Source organism: Podospora bellae-mahoneyi, chromosome 7 (genome assembly GCF_035222275.1).
Source record: "Podospora bellae-mahoneyi strain CBS 112042 chromosome 7, whole genome shotgun sequence".
Lineage (NCBI taxonomy): Eukaryota > Fungi > Ascomycota > Sordariomycetes > Sordariales > Podosporaceae > Podospora > Podospora bellae-mahoneyi.
Window position 1 is genome coordinate 2,939,839 of NC_085886.1, and position 21,427 is coordinate 2,961,265.

At 54.1% G+C, this 21,427-nt stretch overlaps 4 protein-coding genes across 4 annotated transcripts; 2 read left to right on the plus strand and 2 right to left on the minus strand.

Annotated features, from left to right (window-relative positions):
- Nucleotides 1-56: 56 nt before the first annotated feature.
- QC761_710450 (uncharacterized protein) lies at nucleotides 57-2,826 on the minus strand. Its single transcript, XM_062882591.1, has 2 exons — nucleotides 1,511-2,826; nucleotides 57-1,455 (listed from the first exon to the last, which is right to left on the minus strand). The coding sequence occupies exons 1-2, from the start codon at nucleotides 2,184-2,186 to the stop codon at nucleotides 71-73; spliced, it is 2,061 nt and encodes a 686-aa protein (XP_062728650.1). The 5' UTR covers nucleotides 2,187-2,826; the 3' UTR covers nucleotides 57-70.
- A 5,867-nt stretch (nucleotides 2,827-8,693) lies between these two features.
- On the plus strand, nucleotides 8,694-14,035 carry QC761_710460 (uncharacterized protein; the record flags this gene model as incomplete). Its single annotated transcript, XM_062882592.1, has 4 exons — nucleotides 8,694-9,806; nucleotides 9,873-9,975; nucleotides 10,078-12,612; nucleotides 12,671-14,035. Exons 1-4 carry the CDS (start codon nucleotides 9,592-9,594, stop codon nucleotides 14,033-14,035), a joined length of 4,218 nt encoding a protein of 1,405 aa, XP_062728651.1. The 5' UTR covers nucleotides 8,694-9,591.
- A 1,224-nt stretch (nucleotides 14,036-15,259) lies between these two features.
- Nucleotides 15,260-16,342, plus strand: QC761_710465 (uncharacterized protein; the record flags this gene model as incomplete). Its single annotated transcript, XM_062882593.1, has 3 exons — nucleotides 15,260-15,517; nucleotides 15,568-15,780; nucleotides 15,848-16,342. 3 exons carry the CDS (start codon nucleotides 15,260-15,262, stop codon nucleotides 16,340-16,342), a joined length of 966 nt encoding a protein of 321 aa, XP_062728652.1.
- A 1,311-nt stretch (nucleotides 16,343-17,653) lies between these two features.
- QC761_710470 (uncharacterized protein) lies at nucleotides 17,654-20,980 on the minus strand (the record flags this gene model as incomplete). Its single annotated transcript, XM_062882594.1, has 1 exon — nucleotides 17,654-20,980. One exon carries the CDS (start codon nucleotides 20,978-20,980, stop codon nucleotides 17,654-17,656), a length of 3,327 nt encoding a protein of 1,108 aa, XP_062728653.1.
- Nucleotides 20,981-21,427: the final 447 nt, after the last annotated feature.

The following is a 21,427-nucleotide window of genomic DNA, read 5'->3' on the forward strand; positions in this document are numbered from 1 at the left end:
CATCTCACATCCCATAACCCCATAATCCCATAACCCCATAACCCCATAACCCCATACTGCCTTCTACCCCCTAATCAACAACCAAGCCCCCCTCCAACCCCCCATACCCCTCCAAAAACCCCTCAAACAACCCAATCGCATGCTCCACGTCCCAGCTCCCCCCCATCTCCCTGATACTGTGCATGGCCAGCTGCGGGTTCCCCAGATCCAACGTCCTCACCCCCAACTTGGCGCTCAGCATCGGCCCAATCGTGCTCCCACAGGGACTGTCATTCTTGACCACAAACAACTGCAGCGGCACCCTTTTCCTCCTCGCGCACTCCTTCACCAGCACAATCCCCGGCGAATTCGTCGCATACCTCTGATTGGCATTAATCTTGATCACCGTCCCCTTGTTCATCTGCGGCTGGTGGTTCCGTTCATACTTGCCCGCATAATTCGGGTGAACAGCATGCGCCATGTCCGCCGAGATCAAAAAGCTTTTCGCGAGGGTCTGCTCAAAGGCCGTTTCGTTGCTTTCGGATTGTTGGTTCCCGTCGACCCCAGGGAGGACGGACAGCCGTCTGAGGACAGCCGGCAGCAAGTTAGAGTCCGCTCCATGGGCGCTCAAACTCCCAATCTCCTCGTGGTCAAAACACGCCACCAGCCTGATCCCCGTCTCCTCCTCCAGACCCTTCCCATCCTTCACACTCCCAATCAGAGCCTTGACCGCACAAAACGTCATGTCCAAGTTATCCAACCTCCCGCTGTAGATAAACTCCTCATTCATCCCGCCCAAAACCGCCTTTTGCGTGTCATACAAAATCAGCTCGAAATCCTGAACGTCCTCCACTTTGTCCACCCCGGCCTCTTTGGCAATGAGTTTCAAAAACTCCGAATGATGTCTCTCGTCAATAGCCTTCAGCGGCTCAAACTCCTCCTCTTCCCCTTCCTCGACATCCCCCTTCTTGTTAAGAACCTCCTCCACCAACCCCGCAATAGGCACCATCTCCTCCTCCTTATTCGGATCAAAATTGCTCTGCCTATGCAAATGAATCGCCAAGCTCGGGATCCTCACAATCGGCTTCTCCACCCTCACCAACCTCTGCTCAAACCCGCCCTCTTTTACCCTGACGAGCACCCTCCCCGCCACCGACAAATCCCTATCGAACCAGCTGTGCCAGATCCCGCCCCCGTACGTCTCGACACCGACCTGGAGGTACCCGTTCGCGGTGCGTTTGCTGACTGGCTTGACACGGAGGCAGGGGGAGTCAGTGTGCGCGCCGATCATGGCGATGGGGTTGCCGGGGGACCATCGAGACCCGACGGCGAAGGCGATGAGGGAGGAGGCGTTGCGGGTGAGGTAGTATTTACCTCCGGGAGAGATGGTGGAGGGGGTCCAGGGGGTGCGTTCGGAGATGGGGTGGAAGCCTGCTTTTTGGAGGAGGGAGGTGGCGGTTTGGACTGCGTGGTAGGCTAGACAGGGGGGTGTTAGTTGATGGGAGGAAAGGAACGGGAGGGGGAGACAAACGGGTGGGAGAGGCGTTGACAAAGTCGAGGAACTCGTGGGCGGAGGCGGGAGGGGGTGCCATTTTGGATGAGGTGGAGGAGAAGTAATGGCAGGGCGCGCGAGCTGTTGTATAATGAAGAGGTCGAAGTCGAACTGGGGTTTTACAAGAGGGGCGAGTAATAGAAGAAGAAAACGAGGTGAACGCCCTTTTACAAGCAGCAGCAGCAGTGGTGTGTTGTTTTGCTGTTATTGTTATCCTCAACGCAGTTCGCTGGTGATGGCAGCTTTTTATACAGAGCATTTGAGAGAAAGGGATTTTTTTTTTAAAAAAAAAGAAAAAAACCGGGATCAATAAAAAGAAGAAACAGCTGCTTGGGTGGTGGCTCGCTCTTTCACTCTCTCTTACGTTTTTGGCGGGGTAAAAACTGCTAGTTCTCCCTTTCAAGTCACAGCTTGCAGCTTGGAGGGCGGGGGAAGGAAGCTCAACATCATCACCCCACTGGCCTGATGGAGTCGGTAGCCGCGGTGGGGTTCCGTGGGGCCGGCGCGGGGGGAAGGGAAGGGGGGAGGGTTGAGGGTTCCTTGTTGGATTTATCATGAAATATTGTCTGTGGAGGGTATATATGTGATGCTTTTTTTCTCTCAATTGTTGAGCTTTAGATTTTGCTATAAGGTTAATGATGGGCTCAATAGGCATTTTGCTCTGGAAGCTTTCATCCCCAACCTGCCCGTCCCATCAAAAACCATACAACCAATCAAACACCCGCCATTACCTACCCACCGTGCCTACGCATCCCCTCTCTCTCCCGCTTCCCCACTTCCTTTCACCTCTCCGCCGAACCACTACTCGGCACGAGAGCGGCCCGAAGATCAACAGCAAGGACCGGGAAGCGTCTAAGCTATCCCGCCACTCCGTCTTCACCATCACCAAACAGGCAGCTCCGGAACTACCTACCACCACGACTTCCCAAATCCAGAAAACTCATGACAAGAGTTGAGCCTCAATCAGTCACCCTCACCGAATTGGATTACACGTAGGGGGACCCACCGCCTGGCCTAATACGGTTGACACGAGTGAGTGGGCAGGCAGGCCTGGGGAAGGTGTCTATCTGGCCGCCTGAATCTCGCCTCACCTTTTTTGCCTTGCCTCGCCTGGTCAGGCAAGATAGGGAAGGAGGCCTTGAAGCGGGCACGGGGTACAGTCATGATGCCAGCCCTACCAGGCACCAAGCAGGAAGGGTCCTGCTCTTTTGTAATGTTAGCAAGTGGTGATTGGTTGGACGGCGGTGTTGTAGGTAGGCTGCCTCTTGTAGAGTTCGATAAAGGGATATGGCACGATAATGACTGTTGCGCTTCACAATCGCAGTGGGAAAAGAAAAGGCCTATTAGATCTACTTTAGTCATTTAAACACACCAGGTGGTCAGTCGCGTGGGCTGGTGAGAGGCCTTCTTGGTGATGACCACCTCGGAGGCTTGCATCTGCTTTGCTGTCAGTGTATCTTGTGCATTTCACACTCGCTTCGACTCGGTAAACACCTGCTGCATTTGGATGAGCACTTGAACTTCATTTGCAAAGTCCCATGCTTTGCATCTTGCAGTGTCCAAAAGCAAACATCTATTCTTATCTCCAAGCCCAGCACCATAGACACCTAGGCAACTTTCTAGAAGCGACTCATTCTCAGTCCGATCATTGGTTCAAAATCTGAAACGCTTCTTCTAGAGGCAAACATCCTTCCTGGAGCTAGTCTCGGGGTTTGCATCAACGAAAAGAGGTTTGTTTGCTTGTTATGCTTCTATTCTGGAGTATTACTTACCCTTCTTGCTGAGCAACTCCACCAGCAATTATTCCCGTCTGTTACCATGAGGCTCAACATGATGTTGATGGTTAACAATCCCATGGCTAACCCAAAGTTGGTGGAAGCCTGGAGCTTCCAGTCCGGTTTCGTAGCTCGGTGTGACTCTCCTCCCATCATCATCAGCATCATCATCATCAGATGAGTAACACCGTCGCTTTAGAAGGGGGATTCGCTTCCAAGCTTTTTGGTCCACGTTGTCAGGTTACATCCTCTCCAGTTTTCCCGTCTTGTCTTTTCCTAGCCTGTGGCTTTTACATAGTGGGTAGTTGGTTGCATGGATGGGGAATTTTGCCTGTGTTTATAGTGCACAAATGTGTCCAACATGGTGATCAGGTTGGAGAAAATCCTCGATACGCCTTGTTCGAGCCCCGAGCTGAAATACATCTTATGTATATATATATATATATATATCAAAAAGATAGAGCCATCTGCAACTCTCCTCGTATGAGGTTCCTGAAAAAAACATAGCTGAAAGACAAAAGCGGAATCTCGAAAAAAAAAAAAATAGGGTTACGTCGCATATCGCGAGCGCGCGCATCGCAGCAGCAGGACACATTCGCATGGCATGGCATGGCATAGCACCTGTCCATCGGGGGCAGTCCCCGTTCCTGGCGAAGATCTTTTTTCTCCTACTTCTCCATCTGTCCGTTGTCAGCTTGTCAATTCATCCGGGCCGTCACTGGGTAGGTAGGCGAGGACGGGGGGAGCCTAGTTCAGGTAAGGTGTGGCGAGGTGTGATCTCCAGGTACAAAGTCGACTCCTACCCCCGTCATCAAACTCCCAATTGAGTGATAGACCGTTCTTTTCTGGAATACGATCGAATGGAAGCTGATGTCTTGCAATCCAGGTCCCTGCCCTGAAGCCTCGCAAGTCTTGTTGGTGACATGCCAGGTAGTTTGAAGCAGCTGGATGTACCCCCAAGTACCTCAAAAAACCCCTGCTCACCTGGACCTTTGCCTTGCCTGCTCCGTCCCTTTGCCAACCCACCCGCCCCACCCTTCCCAAGTTTAAACTTATGATCCCAGCATCTCGCGTTGCGTGGCTTTTCTCACCTTTTGGTCACCTCACCTCTCTCATGCTGTTGAACCAATCAGCCCGTTTTGCTTCGTACTCCGGACCTTCCAGCGGTCCCATTTGTCCAGATGAAGGTGTTCAACACCATCAGGGTTAGGGGTCGACATGCTTGGTAGATGCACCTCCCCAATCTCTACATCTCATCTCCAATCACCACGACCACCACGACCACCACTACTCACCGTTTACATCGGCGAAGTTCCCCCATCTTTTTCCCCGTTACAATTTTTCATCCGAAATTTAAAATAAAATAAAAATCAAACCAAAAAAAACACCCAAACAAAGAAAGGGAGGGATAGTGAGGCGCCTTTGTCTTTCGTCTTTTCTTTTTTCTCCTACCCCTTCCCCCTTGTTAAATTAGCGGAGGATTTAGAGATGCGGATAGCAGATAGGCGAAATATGACGTCCCAATCCCTACACACAGTGTGTGTTTGCAAATATCCCCATGATAGATCAAATCTGCGACTATGATACCAACAAAGACACTCTGAACCGATCAAGGTAGAGAAAGAGCGGAAATAGGATTTGGCCCAAGCTCAACCTTCCCAGATCGAGCGAAGGGCTGCACAAACGATGACGATCCTTGGCGGGTGCGGGCGGCGGGCGATCAGACAAGGATTTTGTGTCAACTCCTTGTTGTCAACTCTTGGTCGAAAGCAACATTCTCCAAGAAATGTCATAGCTACCCGACATATCTGATGGGAAAGGGTTTGTCGTGGAAGATCCGGGGATGATGATGGCTGCTGCTACCTTGTGAGGCGAAGGGGACCGTAGCCTTTGGGTTGTGGTGAAATGAGCGAGGATGATGATGCAGCAGTGTTGGACACTTCTGAACCAAGGCAAAAAGATCACCACGTTTTCATTCATTTTTTTAACACTCTACAAATATTCTTCACCCACCTCCCGTACCTTGCAGCTCTTCATTCTTATCATGTTTTCTTTTTATCCCCCTTGTACCTTGCAGCTAGAAGTTCCGGCCCATTCTGCACTCGTAGCTGAGTATCAGTGGCAACTACTCCCACCTTTCTCCAGCAAATCTCTAGGTATTCCAACTTCCACATTCCACACTGTGTATTTCGATAGAAAAGCCAATGTGGCAAAAAATATCTTTTTTGTAGGTGTGGTCTCTGTGGTCTCTGAGTGGGTGGTGGTGTGGCTTCAGCTCCGTCCCAACGCTGCAGGCTGGCACACCTCTTTTCTTGGCAACAAGAATCGCCGCAAAAAAAAAAAAACAAGAAAAAAAAGGTACAAGTTATCAGTCGAGAAGGACGTTCTTGGAATTATAGAGAGTTGGCTGTGCGCGAGGGTATGGCGTGTGAGGATGAGCTGGCTTGATCCCGGTCTTCCGGGTCGACTACCTTGATGGGATGGGGGTTGTCTACGGTAGGGTATCTAGGAGGACAAAAAAGCGTGGGGGATCAGCGTGCAGGAAGGGATGGATAGTTGGTTGGGATAAAAGCCTGTAGACTTGATCAAGAAAAAGGTGCTGTTCAGATAAGAGCTGCTGCTGTCCTTGTTCTCATGAAAATGTACAACAAGTAAGGCTCGATGAGGTGAGTAAGTGAGACCTCACATGACCGCTTGTACAGATCGAGACTTTTTTCATTGTCCCTGACCCCAAAAGTCTGGGGGGTGGTAGATGTCATGGCAGGCTAAATCACCTGTGACAAGGGTTGTACAGAACCAACAAACCTTACCTGTGCAAGGTGATGCTATAGCTAAGAAAACAAAAGGTTATTCTGCTTGAATTCGTGGTCTCTGCTACACACGGAAGACAGAAAGAGGCGGGGAACGGGAGGATGTATGTGCGTTTTATTAGAGTGATTATGTGGGGAGATATATTGCGGATGTTGGAGAAAAACAGGGATGGATCATAGGGGACTGATTGGAGTTTGTAGGAGGAGATGCAATAGGGGATTCCTTTTATAGGCAACTTTGGTCCTCTCTCTCTCTTCTCTCTCGTTCGTATAATAATTGTAGAGCGATATGGCTTGGGAGAGTGGAGCTGGACAGAATGACGGTGGACAATGCAGCGTCACTCTGAAATGGTGACAATGGCGTTGTCATTTGTCACTTGATCGCCCCACCTTTTGGGATGGTGGCTTGAGCCCTTGTCAGCGAGAGAAAATGAGGGAGAGGGTTCAAGAGGCTTCGAATTCGAATTAAACAGAGGAAATCAAACATATTTCTTCATTTTCAAGTTGATATCGGTGTATCAGACTGGTCAATGGCTGCACATGGACCGAAATTGACAGATGCCTTTGAAAGTTGTTGTGCTTCAGATCTCGACGTTGGTCCAGTCGATTGAGTTTAGGTCTCGTAGATCCTCAAGCGCAGGCTGTCGGAATCCCGTCTGAAGAGAGACAGCGAGACTTGTGTGCACAGACCACCGTCAAGCTTTGTGGTCTTTTTTTAATCAGCGGAGTCTTTGGTGGAGGGATACCCGCCTCTTTCATGGTCCCCACCAACCCAGCGCACGAGGGCCTGAGAAAGTTTGATTGTCCAGCTTCGATGCCAACCTCGCCTCGACGAAATGTCTTTGTTTATTTTCAATCAGAAGAGGTTTAACCCTCACAAAGGCCCTCCCCCACGCTGAGGAAGCCGACGCGGGGTTTTGCTTCACCGTCCTTTCCCTCGCAAGCAAGCGTGAGCAAAAGCAGCCCAAGAGAGCTCCAAGAATCCGAAACGGGCTTGGTAGAGTGGGCGGCAGCGGCTGAGCAAGGGGGTCATCCTGGGCCCGGGCCCTTAGCCCTGGCACTTCCTCTTTCGATCTCAACAGCTGGGAGGCATTAGTTGGGCAGCACCATGACTCTATGTAGGTGCGCACTCAAGGCTGTATGGAAAGAAGATGATGAACCACGGTTGCCCACCGAGAGCGCAGCGAGCTCTTGCGCTATCGGGGCCTTGTAGGGCAGCCGCAGCACGGGGGCGTCGGGCGGGAGAGCTCGGTGCAAGGGCACGGCAACGCACGGCGGACGACCGACCGATCATCGCAAGGCGGTAGAGTCTGGGGAGCCTGCCTTGTCACGCCCGGATGACTGTGACGGTCATGCTTTCCACCGTCTACCGATGCTGGCCAACGGCGACAGCGAGGCCGTTGGTTGTACAGTCCCATACCGCTGCACTCAAGCGTACGTGACCACTTGTCAGCAGCTCATCGCTACTCGACAGACGAATCTGACAGAAATCCGCAATCGAAGCGTGAAATCTGACAATGGCTGAGGTGTTCGTTCGAGTTTCCTTGATCATACACTTGGTTCCTCTCAAGACCATAGGGGAATTCCACGTTGTTGAACCTCGGACCCGAACAGTTACGCAAGGTCCCGTCATAGGCCAAGCACATCGCCTTCTCTGTCGTATAGAAAGCTCATCAAGAAGAATTCCCACTCGGGTAGTGCCCATGAAAGTTCCAGAAAAGGAGGCCTATCTATCGATCTCTGGAGTTGTACACACACTGTAGGCTCTGGGGTTGGGGGCCGCGGGGGCCTAACCAGATACTCACCTTGATTGAGTATTTGGCTTTTGATGGCTCATTGGCGGACGGTGCGCGGTGAGGTGGGTGAGGTGGGCTGGGCTCAATTTGCCTGTCTTTCTTGAACGGCCGCCGCCCTGGGCTCAAGTTGCTGTCTGCTGTCTGCTGTCTGCTGTCTGCTGGCGAGATGATGAATTTCTCGGTGAATTGGGGGACTGGACTGATGTGCTCGGCAGCACTCCAGCTTGTTCTCACTCGCTCTCTCGTCTTGATCTTGCTGCTGCTGCCCCTGGTCGCTTTTGGGTTCCAGGTGCAGGGGGGCGCCCGACGGTTTGTGGTGTAGGCGGGCAGGTAGACCCTCTTCCCATCGAGGTATCGATGGAGTACCTGAGGTACTCGAGGTACTTGGCTCTCCCACCCCGGCCACGCCCGCCAGACGTGCTTGGTTGCTGGGCTCTCGCTGCGATCGGCCCAACCCCTTACTGTCACTGTCACTGTCACCATCTCGGCAGTGAAAGTTGAGGGTTTACTTCATTACTTCGAGTCCTCGCTTGTTGGTGGTGGAAGCAGAGCATCATCAGCTTCCGTTGAATTTGTCGCCAAGACCGTGACACCATGCTAGGTCGACCCGGGCGGGCGGTCATTGCTGTCTGCTCACGGGTGGCGGGGAGTGATCAATCGTTTAGTCAGTTGAAGCCAAGGTGGATGAGAATAATAGACATGAAAGCTATCGTCTTGAAAAAAAAAGAGGCAGTGAGAAGGAGAGACAGAGAGACAGAGAGACAGAGAGACAGAGACAGAGAGACAGAGAGCGAGAGAAAAGAAGCGCCAGACACCAGGCGCTAGACCCCTGCACCAAAGGTACCTCACGAGTACCAAGGGTACCTGTTGGTACAGGCTGCCCTGGGTTCCGCCTCCAACCAAGTAGCGTCTGACACCGGCGGGCAGAGCAGCCAGAGCCCATCGTAGTAGGCCCCACATCCCCATCCTTCCAGGTTCTTTTCTCCCTTCCCAACTTTCCATTCCCACTCCTGGGCACACCACCGCCTGCCTCCCTCTTCTTCCGTGCCCACCACCGTTGCGTTGTCGCCGAACCTCAACCTCAACCTTCACTGAAGCTTTTCTCTCTCTTCCATTACCTACCTTTTCATCATAGTATTGGAACTGCTCTCACCTAGCCACTCGGCCACTCAACCACCGTGTGTGTCTAATAATTGCAACAACTGAACTGCTAGGTGCTGCGTGCCGGCTCCGGAACCTCGTCCTCCACCTCTTTTTTTGGGCCGCTTCTCTCACGACGACGACACGACACGACCACGACCACGACCACGACCACGACGAACAGCAGCTTTGTTTCTGACCCTAGCTCACGCGCTCTCAGTCGCCCTCGACTTCTCTCACTGACATTTTGTTATTTGTGGGCTCCACGAGCGCCGAATTGATCTTGGTCGACATACACTGAGGGGATTTGTTTGGCGACATCTTGATCAAAGGCCTAACTGCTGTCGCCCCAGCGACACCGCCGCTTTTGAACGCGCGCCGAAGCTTGCCATCGCCATCAAAGCCGCAGGTATATGGGAATCCGCCACGGTCAACATCCCAACACGCCGACGCTTGGCTCCGCAGCTGCCTCGCCCTCTCGCCCCGGTGCGCTGCAGAAAAGGATAGCAAGGAGTTGATCCCACTACTCAACTGCGGCCATGGCCGCCAACATACCGCCACAGATGGTTCCCAACCATATGATGCTGCTTCAGCAGCAGCAGCAGCAGCAACAGCGAGCCAAATCCCAACAGCAGCAGCAGCAAATCAACCAACTTGTCATGACCTATGTTGTCAACACGCAGCCTGAGGCCGCTCCAAACACATGGCAAAGTGCCATGACTCATAACGAGCGATATGGAAAGACTCTGAACCTGTAAGTACTGGACGGTTGAGATGCAACTGAGTGCATGACAAGCCTGGGTCACTAACGGGACTGCAGCGTCACAAACGTAATACTTGCCATGTCGACCGGCAATTTCACCGCTGTATTTCAACACGCAACCGACTTCGAGAAAAAGGCTTGGCTGAGTTCTGAAAATAAGGTGAGCGCCACACGTCCCCTTCCAGTATATTCGTTGCACCGTTTGCATTTTTCTCTTTTTCTTTTTAGGCAGAAGCCCGGACTGTATTCTGACATTCTTCAGGCCATGTACGACAGGGCCTTGCAAGGCAAAATCGACGAGATGGTCGCACGCAGACAGGGAAACACGCAACAGCTTCAGAACCAGCTGCAGCAGCAGCAGCAGCAACAACAACAGCAGCAGCAGCATCATCAGCAGCAGCAGCAACGTCAGCAGCAGCATCAGCAGCAACAGATGCTCATGAACCAGATGGCTGCTGCTCGAATGGGGCCGACCGGCCAGCCTGGATTTCCAGGCATGCAAAACCCGATGCAAGTCCCTCAAGGACCCCCACAAGCCCAGCTTGGTATGGGCTTGGCTGGGAACCCTCAGAACAGGCCCGGGCAACCACCGTTCGGAATGCAGATGGGACAGCCTGCACGTCCTATGGGTCCCATGGGCCAGCTGCAGCCCAATGAGATCAATGCCGTCAACGAGGTCGCGCAGAGGCTGATGAGCCAAGTTCCCGAACCCCAGAAAGCCCAAATGCGCCAGAAAATCATGGAGAACCTGGGCCCGCGTGCTGCTCAGTTCCACGGGGATGTACTCGTGTGGCATTTTCAGCAAGAGGCCCTGCGGCAAATGACTGCGAGCCGGCAGAGGCAAGCTCAAGCTCTTGGACAGCAACGAATGGCCAACGGAATGCCGCAGGGCCAACCAGGACAGATGAACCCGAACCAACTCATGATCAACCCACTAGCACAGCAGCCAGTCATGCCGAATGGCCCGATGCTCGGCGCCAACATCGAAACTATACGGAACGAGCGTCAACAAGCTCTGCTCGCCCAGCAGCAGGGACAGATGGTTGTCCCGGCGAGCAACGGCCAGGCCAGAACTGTTACGCCAGGCCCGATGAACGGGATGCCGGGCGCTCAACCGGGCGTGAACCAAGCTTCTCGACCAATGCCGGCGGGACAGAATTTTGGCGTTCAGCAGCCTGGTGTTGCCCGAGGACCGATGATGGGACACCCGATGCAAGGACAACCGGGCGGTCTCGCCGGGCCCCCTACCACGTCTCAGAGTCCAGCCATGAACACGTTGAACGCGCCGATGCAGCAGCCGCCCGTTCCGATGGGGCATGTGGGGAGACAACCGCCCGTTAACCCAGGTAACCCGGCCATGGGCAGCTTGAACCCGCAATTCAACCATCAGAACAACACACGACCGCCCTCGGCGATGCCAGGTGTTATGAACGGCACGGCGCTGGCCGGAGGTCGAGGAATACCCGAAGGAGCAATGGGCAACTGGAATCAGCAGCAACGGGCGGCCATGATGAGTGGTTTGTCGATGGGCACACCTGGCCAGATGCCTGGGGCACCGGAACAACTCCGAGTCGGCCAGATGAACATGGCGAATCAGGGACCGGGACCGAACGGGCCACCAAACCCGGCAGTGCAGGCCAAGATGTTGGAATACTTGCAAACCCCACACGGCAAGACGGCCATCGACAACATGGACATAGCGCCTGGTGTTTTCGGCATGCTTGCGAACAACGGGACGAATGTGGGGCCAAACATTAAGAAATGGTTTCAGCTCAAGGCCCTGGCAGTCAACAACCCGGCGCAACTGAACATGTTGCAGGCCGTCCAGCATAGGCAGTTCGCAGTAATGTGGAACCAACAACAGAAGAGGCAGCAAGCAAACCAACCCCAAGGCAACCCGGGCGCTCCTTTCCAGCCGCCCCAGCTGCCCCCCGGCGAGGAATATCCCCCGCACGTCGCCCAGCTGACCCCGCAAGAGGTCCAGGCATTTATGAGCAGGAGTGCCAATCATGCGAACCAGAACCCGGCCATGGTCTCGGAGATACTCAGAAGATTGAAGTACACCGACTACGCCAAGAAGATCTGGGAGAAGCACAACAAGCAGCAGCAGCAGCAGCAGGGAATCAACAATGCCAATGCTGGCGGCCAAAAGGCTCCGTCACAAATAATACCCCCAACACCCACCACACAACCAGGTGCCCCTCCGATGGCTCAGCCGAACATGCCGCCAAAGCCCTCGAGCACCCCGGTGGCTCCTCCAGCATCCACGCCGGCCAGACAGACGCCCAAGATTCCTCAACAACCGCAACCTCAACAGCAGTCACAGCCGGCGCCGCAGTCACAGCAACAGCCGGGGCAACATGGACCGAACCCTTCCCCCGTGCCCGCCCCCAGGCACAACCTCAAGCGAAAGCCGGACGATTCCGAAGGTGCGGCCCAAGCGAACAATGCCGCTCAACGACCAGCGCCGGGACCTGGAGCTCAGACCAATATCCGTGCACCCCCACCGTTCAAGCCGCTTCCTGAGGAACAGGTTGCGGCCCTGGGGCCGCAGGAAAGGGCCGAGTATGATGCCACCTTGCGACTTCATCAGCGCATCACGGCCATCACCACGGAAGAACAGCTATTCGCCCAAGGGCAGAACGAGGTGCCGGTGCCCATGGACGCAGAACTATTGGGGAAAACCCGCAGGACGCTCCTGGGAGCATTGAGCACCATGAGAGGTGTAAGCGCGTGGTCGCAGGCATGGTTCTTCAAGACCAAGGACGAGGAACGTCTGAGGATTTTCCTTCGAGCAGTACGTATATCCGGATCGAGTCTCTGCATCACGGGAGGCTGACTGACATGTTGTGTAGCGGCACAAACTTTACAGGCAGCTCGTTCCAAACAAGGACGCATCACAGCCGTCAACCATCTTGCGGCCCGTCCTCACCATTTCGCCCCAGGAACTCGACCAGATCCAGCAGATGCTGAAGAACATGGCCACTGACATCAAGACCTATTGCGTACCCTCGCTTGGTCTGCAAAATAGCTGGAGTCAGGCGAACGGCGGGACGCCAACCCAGCGGCCCGCGCAAGCACCCACGCCTCTGAGCCAAGCCAATCTGGAAAAGCAGACACAGGCGTTGAAGCAGGCGCAGAACCGCACGGCCGCGAAGAACGTTGCCGCCCCGGCCGCTCCGACAACCACGCAGCCGCCTTTCTCGTTTGGGGCTCACAAGTCGCCGGCCGGCAATCCGGAATACCTGAGCGAGCCGCTTCTCACACGGGACGGGCTCCAGGCACCACCTGCCAGGAAGAAGCCCAAGACGGGAGCAAACCACAGCTCGCCGCCGGCCATTCAGCCGGGCACTGGCTCCCTGTCGCCCAACGTCAAGGCGCCCTCTCCCGTTGTCAGCCGGAAGCAGGAGCCGGCCAAGACGGCACCCAAATTCATGTGTCCTGAACCCGGTTGCGAGCAAATGTCTGTGGGTTTCGAGAGCGAGGAAGCGCTTGGCATGCACAAGCAGGAGGAGCACATCCGGCCATTCCAAGATCCTGTCGCCTTCATGCGGGAGAACATGGCTGCGGCACTGAAGCTTGACGAACAGGGCAGGCCCGTCTCGGCGCCGAATATGGGTGGCAGTCTTTCCAAGCAAGGCCAGACACCCATGAGCAAGCCTGATCTGGCGGCGACGCCCATGTCTCGCGACGCGTCGATGAGACGACAGGGCAGTGCCGCGGGAGGACGGGAGAGCACGGCGACACCACGGATGGCGGCGAGCACGCCCATGGCGCCGGTGGACGAGATGTGGGCGGGCACGACGATCGACCCGCAGAATCTTTTTGCCGGGCTGGGGCCCACGATAGACGCGACCACGGGCAACATGATGCACGAGTTTGGGACGTATCGATCGATTACGCCCAACGACACGCCCGAGTCGACGGCCAGCAAGGACAGCGGGGTTTCGGAGCCGAATAGCGACATCCTCGAGGGCACCGGGCTGGATATCAACTTGACGTTCCAGAACTTCAACGAGGATGTGCTGATGGACATGAACAGGATCAACATGGATTCGCTGGATAGTTTGGTGGACAGCGACCTGTACGGCCCGGGTGGTGGTTTTGGCGGCGGGCAGGAGGCGTACCAGTTCACCTTTGAAGACATGACGATGGGGAACGACTTTAGCAAGCCGTTCCAGTTTGACACCAGCGGGTACATGATGGATGCGTCGGTTTAGGTTCTGGATACCTAGGTGATGATGATGATGATGAAGCGGAGTGGCAGTTTTATATATATAATGTGCATGGGTACATGGTATATCGGAAAAGCTAGCAGGGTTGGTCTGGGCATTCACGAGAAGGGTAGTGTAATACCTCTTTTCTATTTTTTTTTTCCTTGTCTCTCTTTCTCTCAGCGTCTCTTTATATGAGTGTTGCTGCGGTTTTATCTTCGGGGAAGGGAGGGAGTTTGGTAATTGTGCGGATTGGGCTATACGGAAGCATTCTATATTTCTTTCTTTTTTTTTTCTCTCTGTGTCTCGCGGGTCGAATGGACGGTTTCTCTGGTCAGGCAGATAGGGTGATACCCCCCGTGAACTTGCTTTCTTTTTTTTTTTTGTTTTTTTGTTTTTTTTTTTTTCTTTTTTTTTTGCATCGAGGTTGAAGAAAGATGGATGGATGGATGGATGTATTTTGGGTGGATTTATTGGATGTATACGAATTGTATATTATACTAGTAACAGGGGGGTTTTTGGGGGACATTGAATGAGAGATCAAAAGTATCACACCATGTGACAATTTGTTTGGCATGTGTTGGAGTTCTAGCCATGTTCCCATTGATGATGCTTGCTGCTGTGGGGGGGGGCATCGGGGGTAGAGACGGGAGCGCGCCAATCCATGCAGCAAGACGCGATGATCCACTGTGGGCTGGGTGCCAAGGACTGGGGTCTTTTAGTTGACGTGGAGAATGAGATGTGAACAGGTTTAATGTATTCGGTGTGTGGATGGCAGTGAAAGGGGAACTGATAAACTGCTGTTTGCTCAAGGCTTTTTTCCCCAGGAGTAATCTCAGTTCTTGAACGCGACGAGCTTTGTGTCATACCAAAGACAAGAGGTACGTACCCTCCTAGGTAGCTAGGTACCCGAAGCTTCTCTTTAGGCGCCGCACAGTGGGGTTTTCGTTAGCTTTCGGGGGACAGGGGTTCACTAGTGTAGGTACCTACACCTTGTAGCTCACATTGTTCCTTCAGCACCCACCTGCCATCCACAAGCTTTAAACCGCGACTTGTGTGGTTTTTGGACGCGACTTTTGTGCCCCTCTCACTCACGTCCTACTTATTTACCTTTTGATCTCGTTCCTGTTTTTCCCTTTCCTTTTCTCAACAGATACAAGACGTGTTAAAGGGATTTGGACGCGATTTTGCTTTCAATACCTTACTCGGGGGAAAAGATTGGTGATAGCAATGGACGCCACCACACAAACCCAAACCCCCCGCGTCCCACTCAGCTCTTTGAATCCCAACAACGCGTCTTCGCCAACAAAGAAGAGGATGTTGCAAAGCCCGTTCGAGTCACAGACGAAGATGATGCAAACGCGTACGCCGCCCGAGACGGAGGTCAAGAAGAGGGTGTTGGCTGGGACTGGAACAGTCGATTCCTCGCCCACAGCTTCGAGGGCAGTGGCGGAAGAGGAGAGGGTGGTAAAGAAAGCTAGGTTAAGCGTATGTCCCTCCCCACCTTTCCATAATTTTCCGGTTATTGACAGACGTAGTACTCCTCATCACCGCCCGCATCAACAGGGTCAGCGTCGTCGGTGTTTTCCAGCCCGCACCACCACCACCTCCTCCTCGAGGATGGTGAGGGGGATGTCTCCATGGTTACCACCATTCCTGATTCAACACCTGCACCGGCACCGGCACCGGCACCGGCATCGGCATCGGCATCGGTGCAGAGGAGGAGTTTGACGCGTGAACAGGCTCGTCAGGTATTTTTTTTGTCCAGTAATCCTTTTTTGGTTGTTGTTGGGCGAATCAGCTAATGGTGTGATGAAGAAAGCGGAAATCTTACGGCTGAGGCTTGGGTTGGCGAATTACAAGGTGAGGACGGGGCAGGAGGATGTTTCGCTGGATCAGTTGGAGAGGAGGCTGATGGTGAGGCTTTGGGGTGGGGAGGGAAGGGTGAGGGAGCAGGGGGGTGAGAGGTCGTCGCAGCAACAGCATCAGAGATGTGGTTCGCAGCAGATGTTACCGCCGTCGATGTCCAGGGGGACGCATCATCAGAGGAGGAGCAGTGGGGCGGGGGTTGTGGAAGAGAAGGAAAATTGGAGGGAGGGGTTGTGGGAAGTCATGAAACGGAGGGAGGCGGAGAGACAACAACAACAACAACAACAGCAGCAGCAGCAGCAGCAGCAACTATCGCAGGAAGATAGGGGGGAGGAGACGGAGGGGGAGGGGGAGGAGTTGGAACTGCCTAGGTTGCCGAGGGAAGAGGGGGATAATAGGGGGTTGGAGGCTGTGGGGGGGTTGTTGAGTTTGGCTAGGGGTTAGCCCGAGATGGTGGGAAGGGGAGGTGGTGGCTTGTTTGTTTTCATGGCTTTCATGGCGTTGAAAGGGAGCATACGGACGCATCTTTTGCTTTTCAAATTTTGAACTTGCTAGAGTTTGGGGTTTATTGGGCTTGCTGCACACGCTTCATGTCTGGGGTTTTGTAGGGGGTTATAGATACCAAGCCGGTTTTTTATTTGGGGGGGGGAGGGGGTTTATTTTATTTTTTTTGTTCTTATGTTTTTGGTTGCTAAAACGGGAAGTTGCTTCACATGTTGGATTTGACTTTACTTGTTTGTCTTGACTCAAAACTTTGATTCATTTACACACAGGCCACTGCTTTGCTCTCTGTAACTTTGGCTCTGGGGTTCAGCAACATTACTGTGCCCCCTACCCATCGTGAACATTGGCGGCGAGCCGCGTGTGAGTAGTAGTTGTGCTGTCTTTGTGTGTCTGGAATGTGGTTAACCCCCCACGTCCGGCTTGAATGCTCGGCAAAGAATTTCCAACCGAAACATCGACCAGTGTCATTGTTCGGCTCCGAATGAAATCCCACGCGTGAGAAAGTAAGGGAGCTGTCACATTCCCCTCATCTTTGGGGTGCCTGGTGATGGTGGTGATGGTGGTGGTGGTGGTGGTGGTGTTGTCGAGACAGAGTAAGAGACAGGGGGTGGCGGGACCGTTCCAACTGTAAAGACGTTTAAAAATGCAGGAAAGTGGTTTGCTTTTTTTTTTTTTTGTAAAATTCAAAGGGGTTTAGCGGTGTAAATCCCACGTGGCAGCCACGATCTTAGCGGGAGAGGATTAACCGCATTTGGGAGGGGAGGGGGCCAACAAAAACTGATGAAACGCGAGATTTTGCGCGTCTAGCTGGATTGTTGCCAAACTATTTTGGGGATGGTGGTGGTGGTCAAATGGCGGGCAGAGGGGGCAGGGGGTTTGCCAAGCGATGGATGGTGTTTGGTGAGAAGCCCAGGGCTCTGGGGATGGGAGTGGGAAGTGTGGTTTGCGTGGAAGAGAGTGTCGTGTTTGGGGTAAAGAACGGAAAGACGTGGACAAGGTTGGGGGGAGGGGGAGAGAACAGACTGGTAGATAGTTGATACGTCTTGTCGAAGTGGTCAAGATAAGATGCCTTTGAGATGATATTTGGCCTGTTCAATATTTTATAGACCTTGAAAGGTGGTCGCAAAAGCCTCCAAAACAACGTCTAAAAGCATATCTATTCATCTTTTCCAAGGCCTTGACACCACGCGTTGCGGTGTCTACAACGTGTGCTGCTTGGTTCTGAATAATGTGCAATTCACCTGAGAAACATTACACTTTCCAACCGCCCCGCCCCAGAAACTCCTCCAACTCAACACCCACCCTTCCCCCCTTGCCCACCAAAGTCCCCACCACCCCCCTTAGCTCCTCCCCCGTCATGTCCGCCACCATCCCCTTCTCAAAAGCAGCAAGATACAACCCCCTATCCAGACAACACCCCTTCACTCCCCGGTAAAACACCCCTTTTCCCTCCTTCCTGCCCGCACAGAAACGAACAAAACCCCTCCAGATCTCCCCATTCCCTTTCCCGCTCCCCGTGATGGCAGACTCAAAAGCTTTTTTAACCGAGTGGGCACTCCCGTTGTGGACTTCATGCATGATGGCAAACCGCCGGGTGCTGAGGGAGTCATGTCCAGGTTGGAGGGCGATGGTTTGGAGAAGCTCCCTGACTGGATCCTTGACCAACAGGGGGGGTTGTGCCCAGGATAGGAGTTCGAGGAAGATGGTGTTGGAAGGGAAGAGCTCCAGGTACGAGAGGACAGTTGAACAGAAAAGCGCCGGGCGATAAGGCCCTGTCTGGGAGTGGTGATGTGATAGCCTGCAGGCGGTTTGCAGGAGCTTTTCCAAACAGGGGGTGGATTCTAAAGAGCGGGAGGTGAATTTCTGGGTTATATCTGTGATTGCACCCAGGGCTGATGAGATGTTACCTTGGGAGGACGAGGTTGGTTCACTGGGAGGAGAGGAAGGGGAGAGGTAGGCTAGTAAAAGGAGACTCTCTGCGTGGGCGGCGGCGGTGGGGAGGGAGAGGGAAGAAAGGGAAAAGTCGAGGGTGGTGGAGAATTGAGACCGAGCTCTGAGGAGCGTTGCTGGGGAGGGGGGAGAGGAGACGGAGGGATCGACTGAGCGGCAGAGGGTCGTCAGGGCGAGGTCGTTGCGGGAGGAGAGGAGGTGGAGCCAGGTTTGGGTGTTGAACAAGAGCTGGCTGTTGGGGAGGTTGGTGGCTGAGTCGAGGATTTTGAAAGCGAGTTCCGGATTGTTGTTGGAGTACTCCATCAAGGCGTAGGCGTTGTAGAGGGGGGTGTTGGTGGTATATTTCTTGAGCAGAGTTTTGGCAACCTTTTTGGTGGTTTTGGCGTCGGTGTTGAGCCAGACCATGGCGAGGTAGATTTCTGCTAGGTCTTCACGGTGGTGGTCTGTGACTAGTCCTTCGAGCGTGGCTAGCACCCATGGGAGGTCGAGTTGGGTTTCTTCAGGGGGGTGGGTTTTGTCCCAGGAGTCCAGGCATTTGAACCAGCCCTCCCTGGTGAAGAGAAGCTCGGGTGAGGTGACCATGTCACCGCCTTGTTGAGCGAATTCAGGGGGGCGTTTTGACAGATCACCATCCACGCTCTTCATGATTTGTCCCTCGCCTCTCCCCCAAGGCCGGAAAGCCTGGCTTTTGGGAGCCAAGAATGGATCTCGCCGCCAGTCCTTCACAAACGGTTCCTCACAGCCGGAGGGAATCCCAACAAACACCCCAAACGCCTCCACCACCAATTTCTTCGCAGTGTCCAAAACCCCGGCCGGGAACCAGACGACAAAGTCCTTGATATCCCCCCACATCACCACCCTAAACGGATCCTCATCAACCCCCTCATCCAGCGTCCTCGCCGGCATCCTCGTCTTCGCAGCCCGCTTCGTTTCCACAGCCGCCCAGAGCTGGTACGGATCTTTATAATCCTCAACATCAACCCCAGCTCTTTTGTCCTCAAACCTTGGATCAGGCGGCAACTCATCCCCCCCACTCTCAACAAAACACCTCCACCCCCTCGCCCCCTCCTCCCCAAACCTCGCAACTTCACTCTCCCAAAACTCTTCAAACCCCTCCGCCGATGTCGCCGTGCCGGGCCGGCAAAACGTCATCTCCAACAACGCCTGCCAAGAAGCCACCGCCCGCTCGGTATACCCAGCCTCGAACAACAGCTTTGTCAGGCGTAAAAAGACATAGACAATCTGCCGGCACACCTCCCCCCTTTCATCCCCCTCCTCCACCCCAACCAACCCCCTTGACAAACCCGCCAGCTTCTCAACAAACACATCCCTCATCCTGTCCACCGTACACGACCCCACCCTCCCCATCTCCCAACCCACCCTCGCGCGCCACAGCTCAAAACTCCCGTCCGGTGCTACGCCATACTTTTGCGGGAGACTCTCCCACTTTTTCGCAGCGGTTTTGTCATCCCATATGTTAAGCCCCGTGGTCATCATGCCTAGGATCAGAACCTCCTTTTCACCACCAGATCGAGATGGCAGATGGGCAAGCGCTTCCTGATAAAGCGACAGCTTCAACTCGGCAAGGGCGATGGTTTCATTGCCTGTCCGGGGACGGGAATGGCCAACGTCTTGGGCAAAGAGGGTGTCTTGCAGGGAGATCAGCCGGAGCCAGGAGGGGATGTCGGCGGGTGAGGAGCGGAGGTGGCGGGTGAGGGTGACGGATTCTTTTCTGGCAGAAGAAAGCTCTTTTTTCTCTTGTTTTGGGGATGAGGTCTCCGAATCTGAAGACTCAGACTCGGAGTCTGATGGGGGAGGTTTGGCCTTGCCGTAAATAGACCTGTAGTCTGGCTTTCGGTCCTGTTGATCCTCCGGGTCTGATGATGAGGGGCTTTCCCGGCTGCGTTTTCGCTTTTTGGAGGAGGGGGGTGTCAAAGAGATGAACTGGTCTGTTGGTGAGGGAGGTGGTTTGGTGGAGGACCTGATCCGGCGAGATTTGGCACGTCGGATTTGTGAGAGGAGGGCTTTGTCCCTGAAGGCCGAACCCAGACCCTCGCGGGAGAAGGAGAGAGAAAATAAATCTCTGGGGCCGTCACGGTGGAGGATGAGATGGCCTCTTGACCCTAGGATTTTGCCATGGCCAGAGCGGTGGTAGGCTGGGATCTTGGAGCGGTCGTTGCCGCTGTAACGGAGGATGAGAGGGTCGCCTTTTTTGTCAATGAAGAAGTTGTCGCTGAGAGTCTTGGGCTGGTCCGAACCCTCTCTTGAGCTATGGTGCTGCTCCCTGTCTTTGGGCCTTTTCCTGTCTCGATCTCGGTCTCTCTCACAGTGCCTGTCCCGTTCTTTCTCCCCATTCCCATCCCTGCTCCCACTTCGTCTTCTGTCTCCGTCCCTCTCACGATCCCGACGACGTTCATCTCCCCGATTCCGAGAATCACGGCGTCTCTCACGGTGACGGCCATCATGCCCCCTTTTGGATTCCCCACCGGGGTCCCCGTGCCGGTCTCTGACAGATTTCCGCGCCTCCCCCGATGCGGGCCCTGCTTCGGGCTCGGGTGTGGGTTTCGGCTGGAAGGATCCGAACTTGGGCACGGCGCGTTGCCGTTTCTGCTCCTCTTTTGACGACATCGTACGAACTGATGCTGTACTACTTCTTCTCTCCTCTCCTCTCCTCTCCTCTCCTCTCCTCTCCTCTCCTCTCCTCTCCTCTCCTCTCCTCTCCTCTCCTCTCCTCTCCTCTCCTCTCCTCTCCTCTCCTCGCCTCGCCTCTCCTCGCCTCTCCTCTCCTTCCCCCGCTTAGCCTCCTGGTGTTTGTGATTGAGTCATGCAAACACGCGACGTTTGAGTTGAGTGTCGGATGATGGAGATGGGGTATGTATGGGGCTTGACATGAAAAAGAAAAGAAGCCCGTCTATTCTGTCGGTAGATAAATAATTGGTGTCGTTTTCAACCAACCGTTACACTCCAACAGGCCGCCCGTTGGATTTGTTTGTTGGTGCTGGTACTGGATCACTGTGAGATTCCCGAGTGTCACTGGCATTTCCCCAGCTTTCAGGCCTCGATTGCCTGCCGGGA

Bases quoted from the DNA above. Each gene is read 5' to 3' on its own strand.
- QC761_710450 (XM_062882591.1), bottom strand. From the start codon at position 2,186: ATGCCTATTGAGCCCATCATTAACCTTATAGCAAAATCTAAAGCTCAA. The intron at 1,456-1,510 runs GTTTGTCTCCCC...CCCCCTGTCTAG, and splicing joins TGTCAACGCCTCTCCCACCC to CCTACCACGCAGTCCAAACC.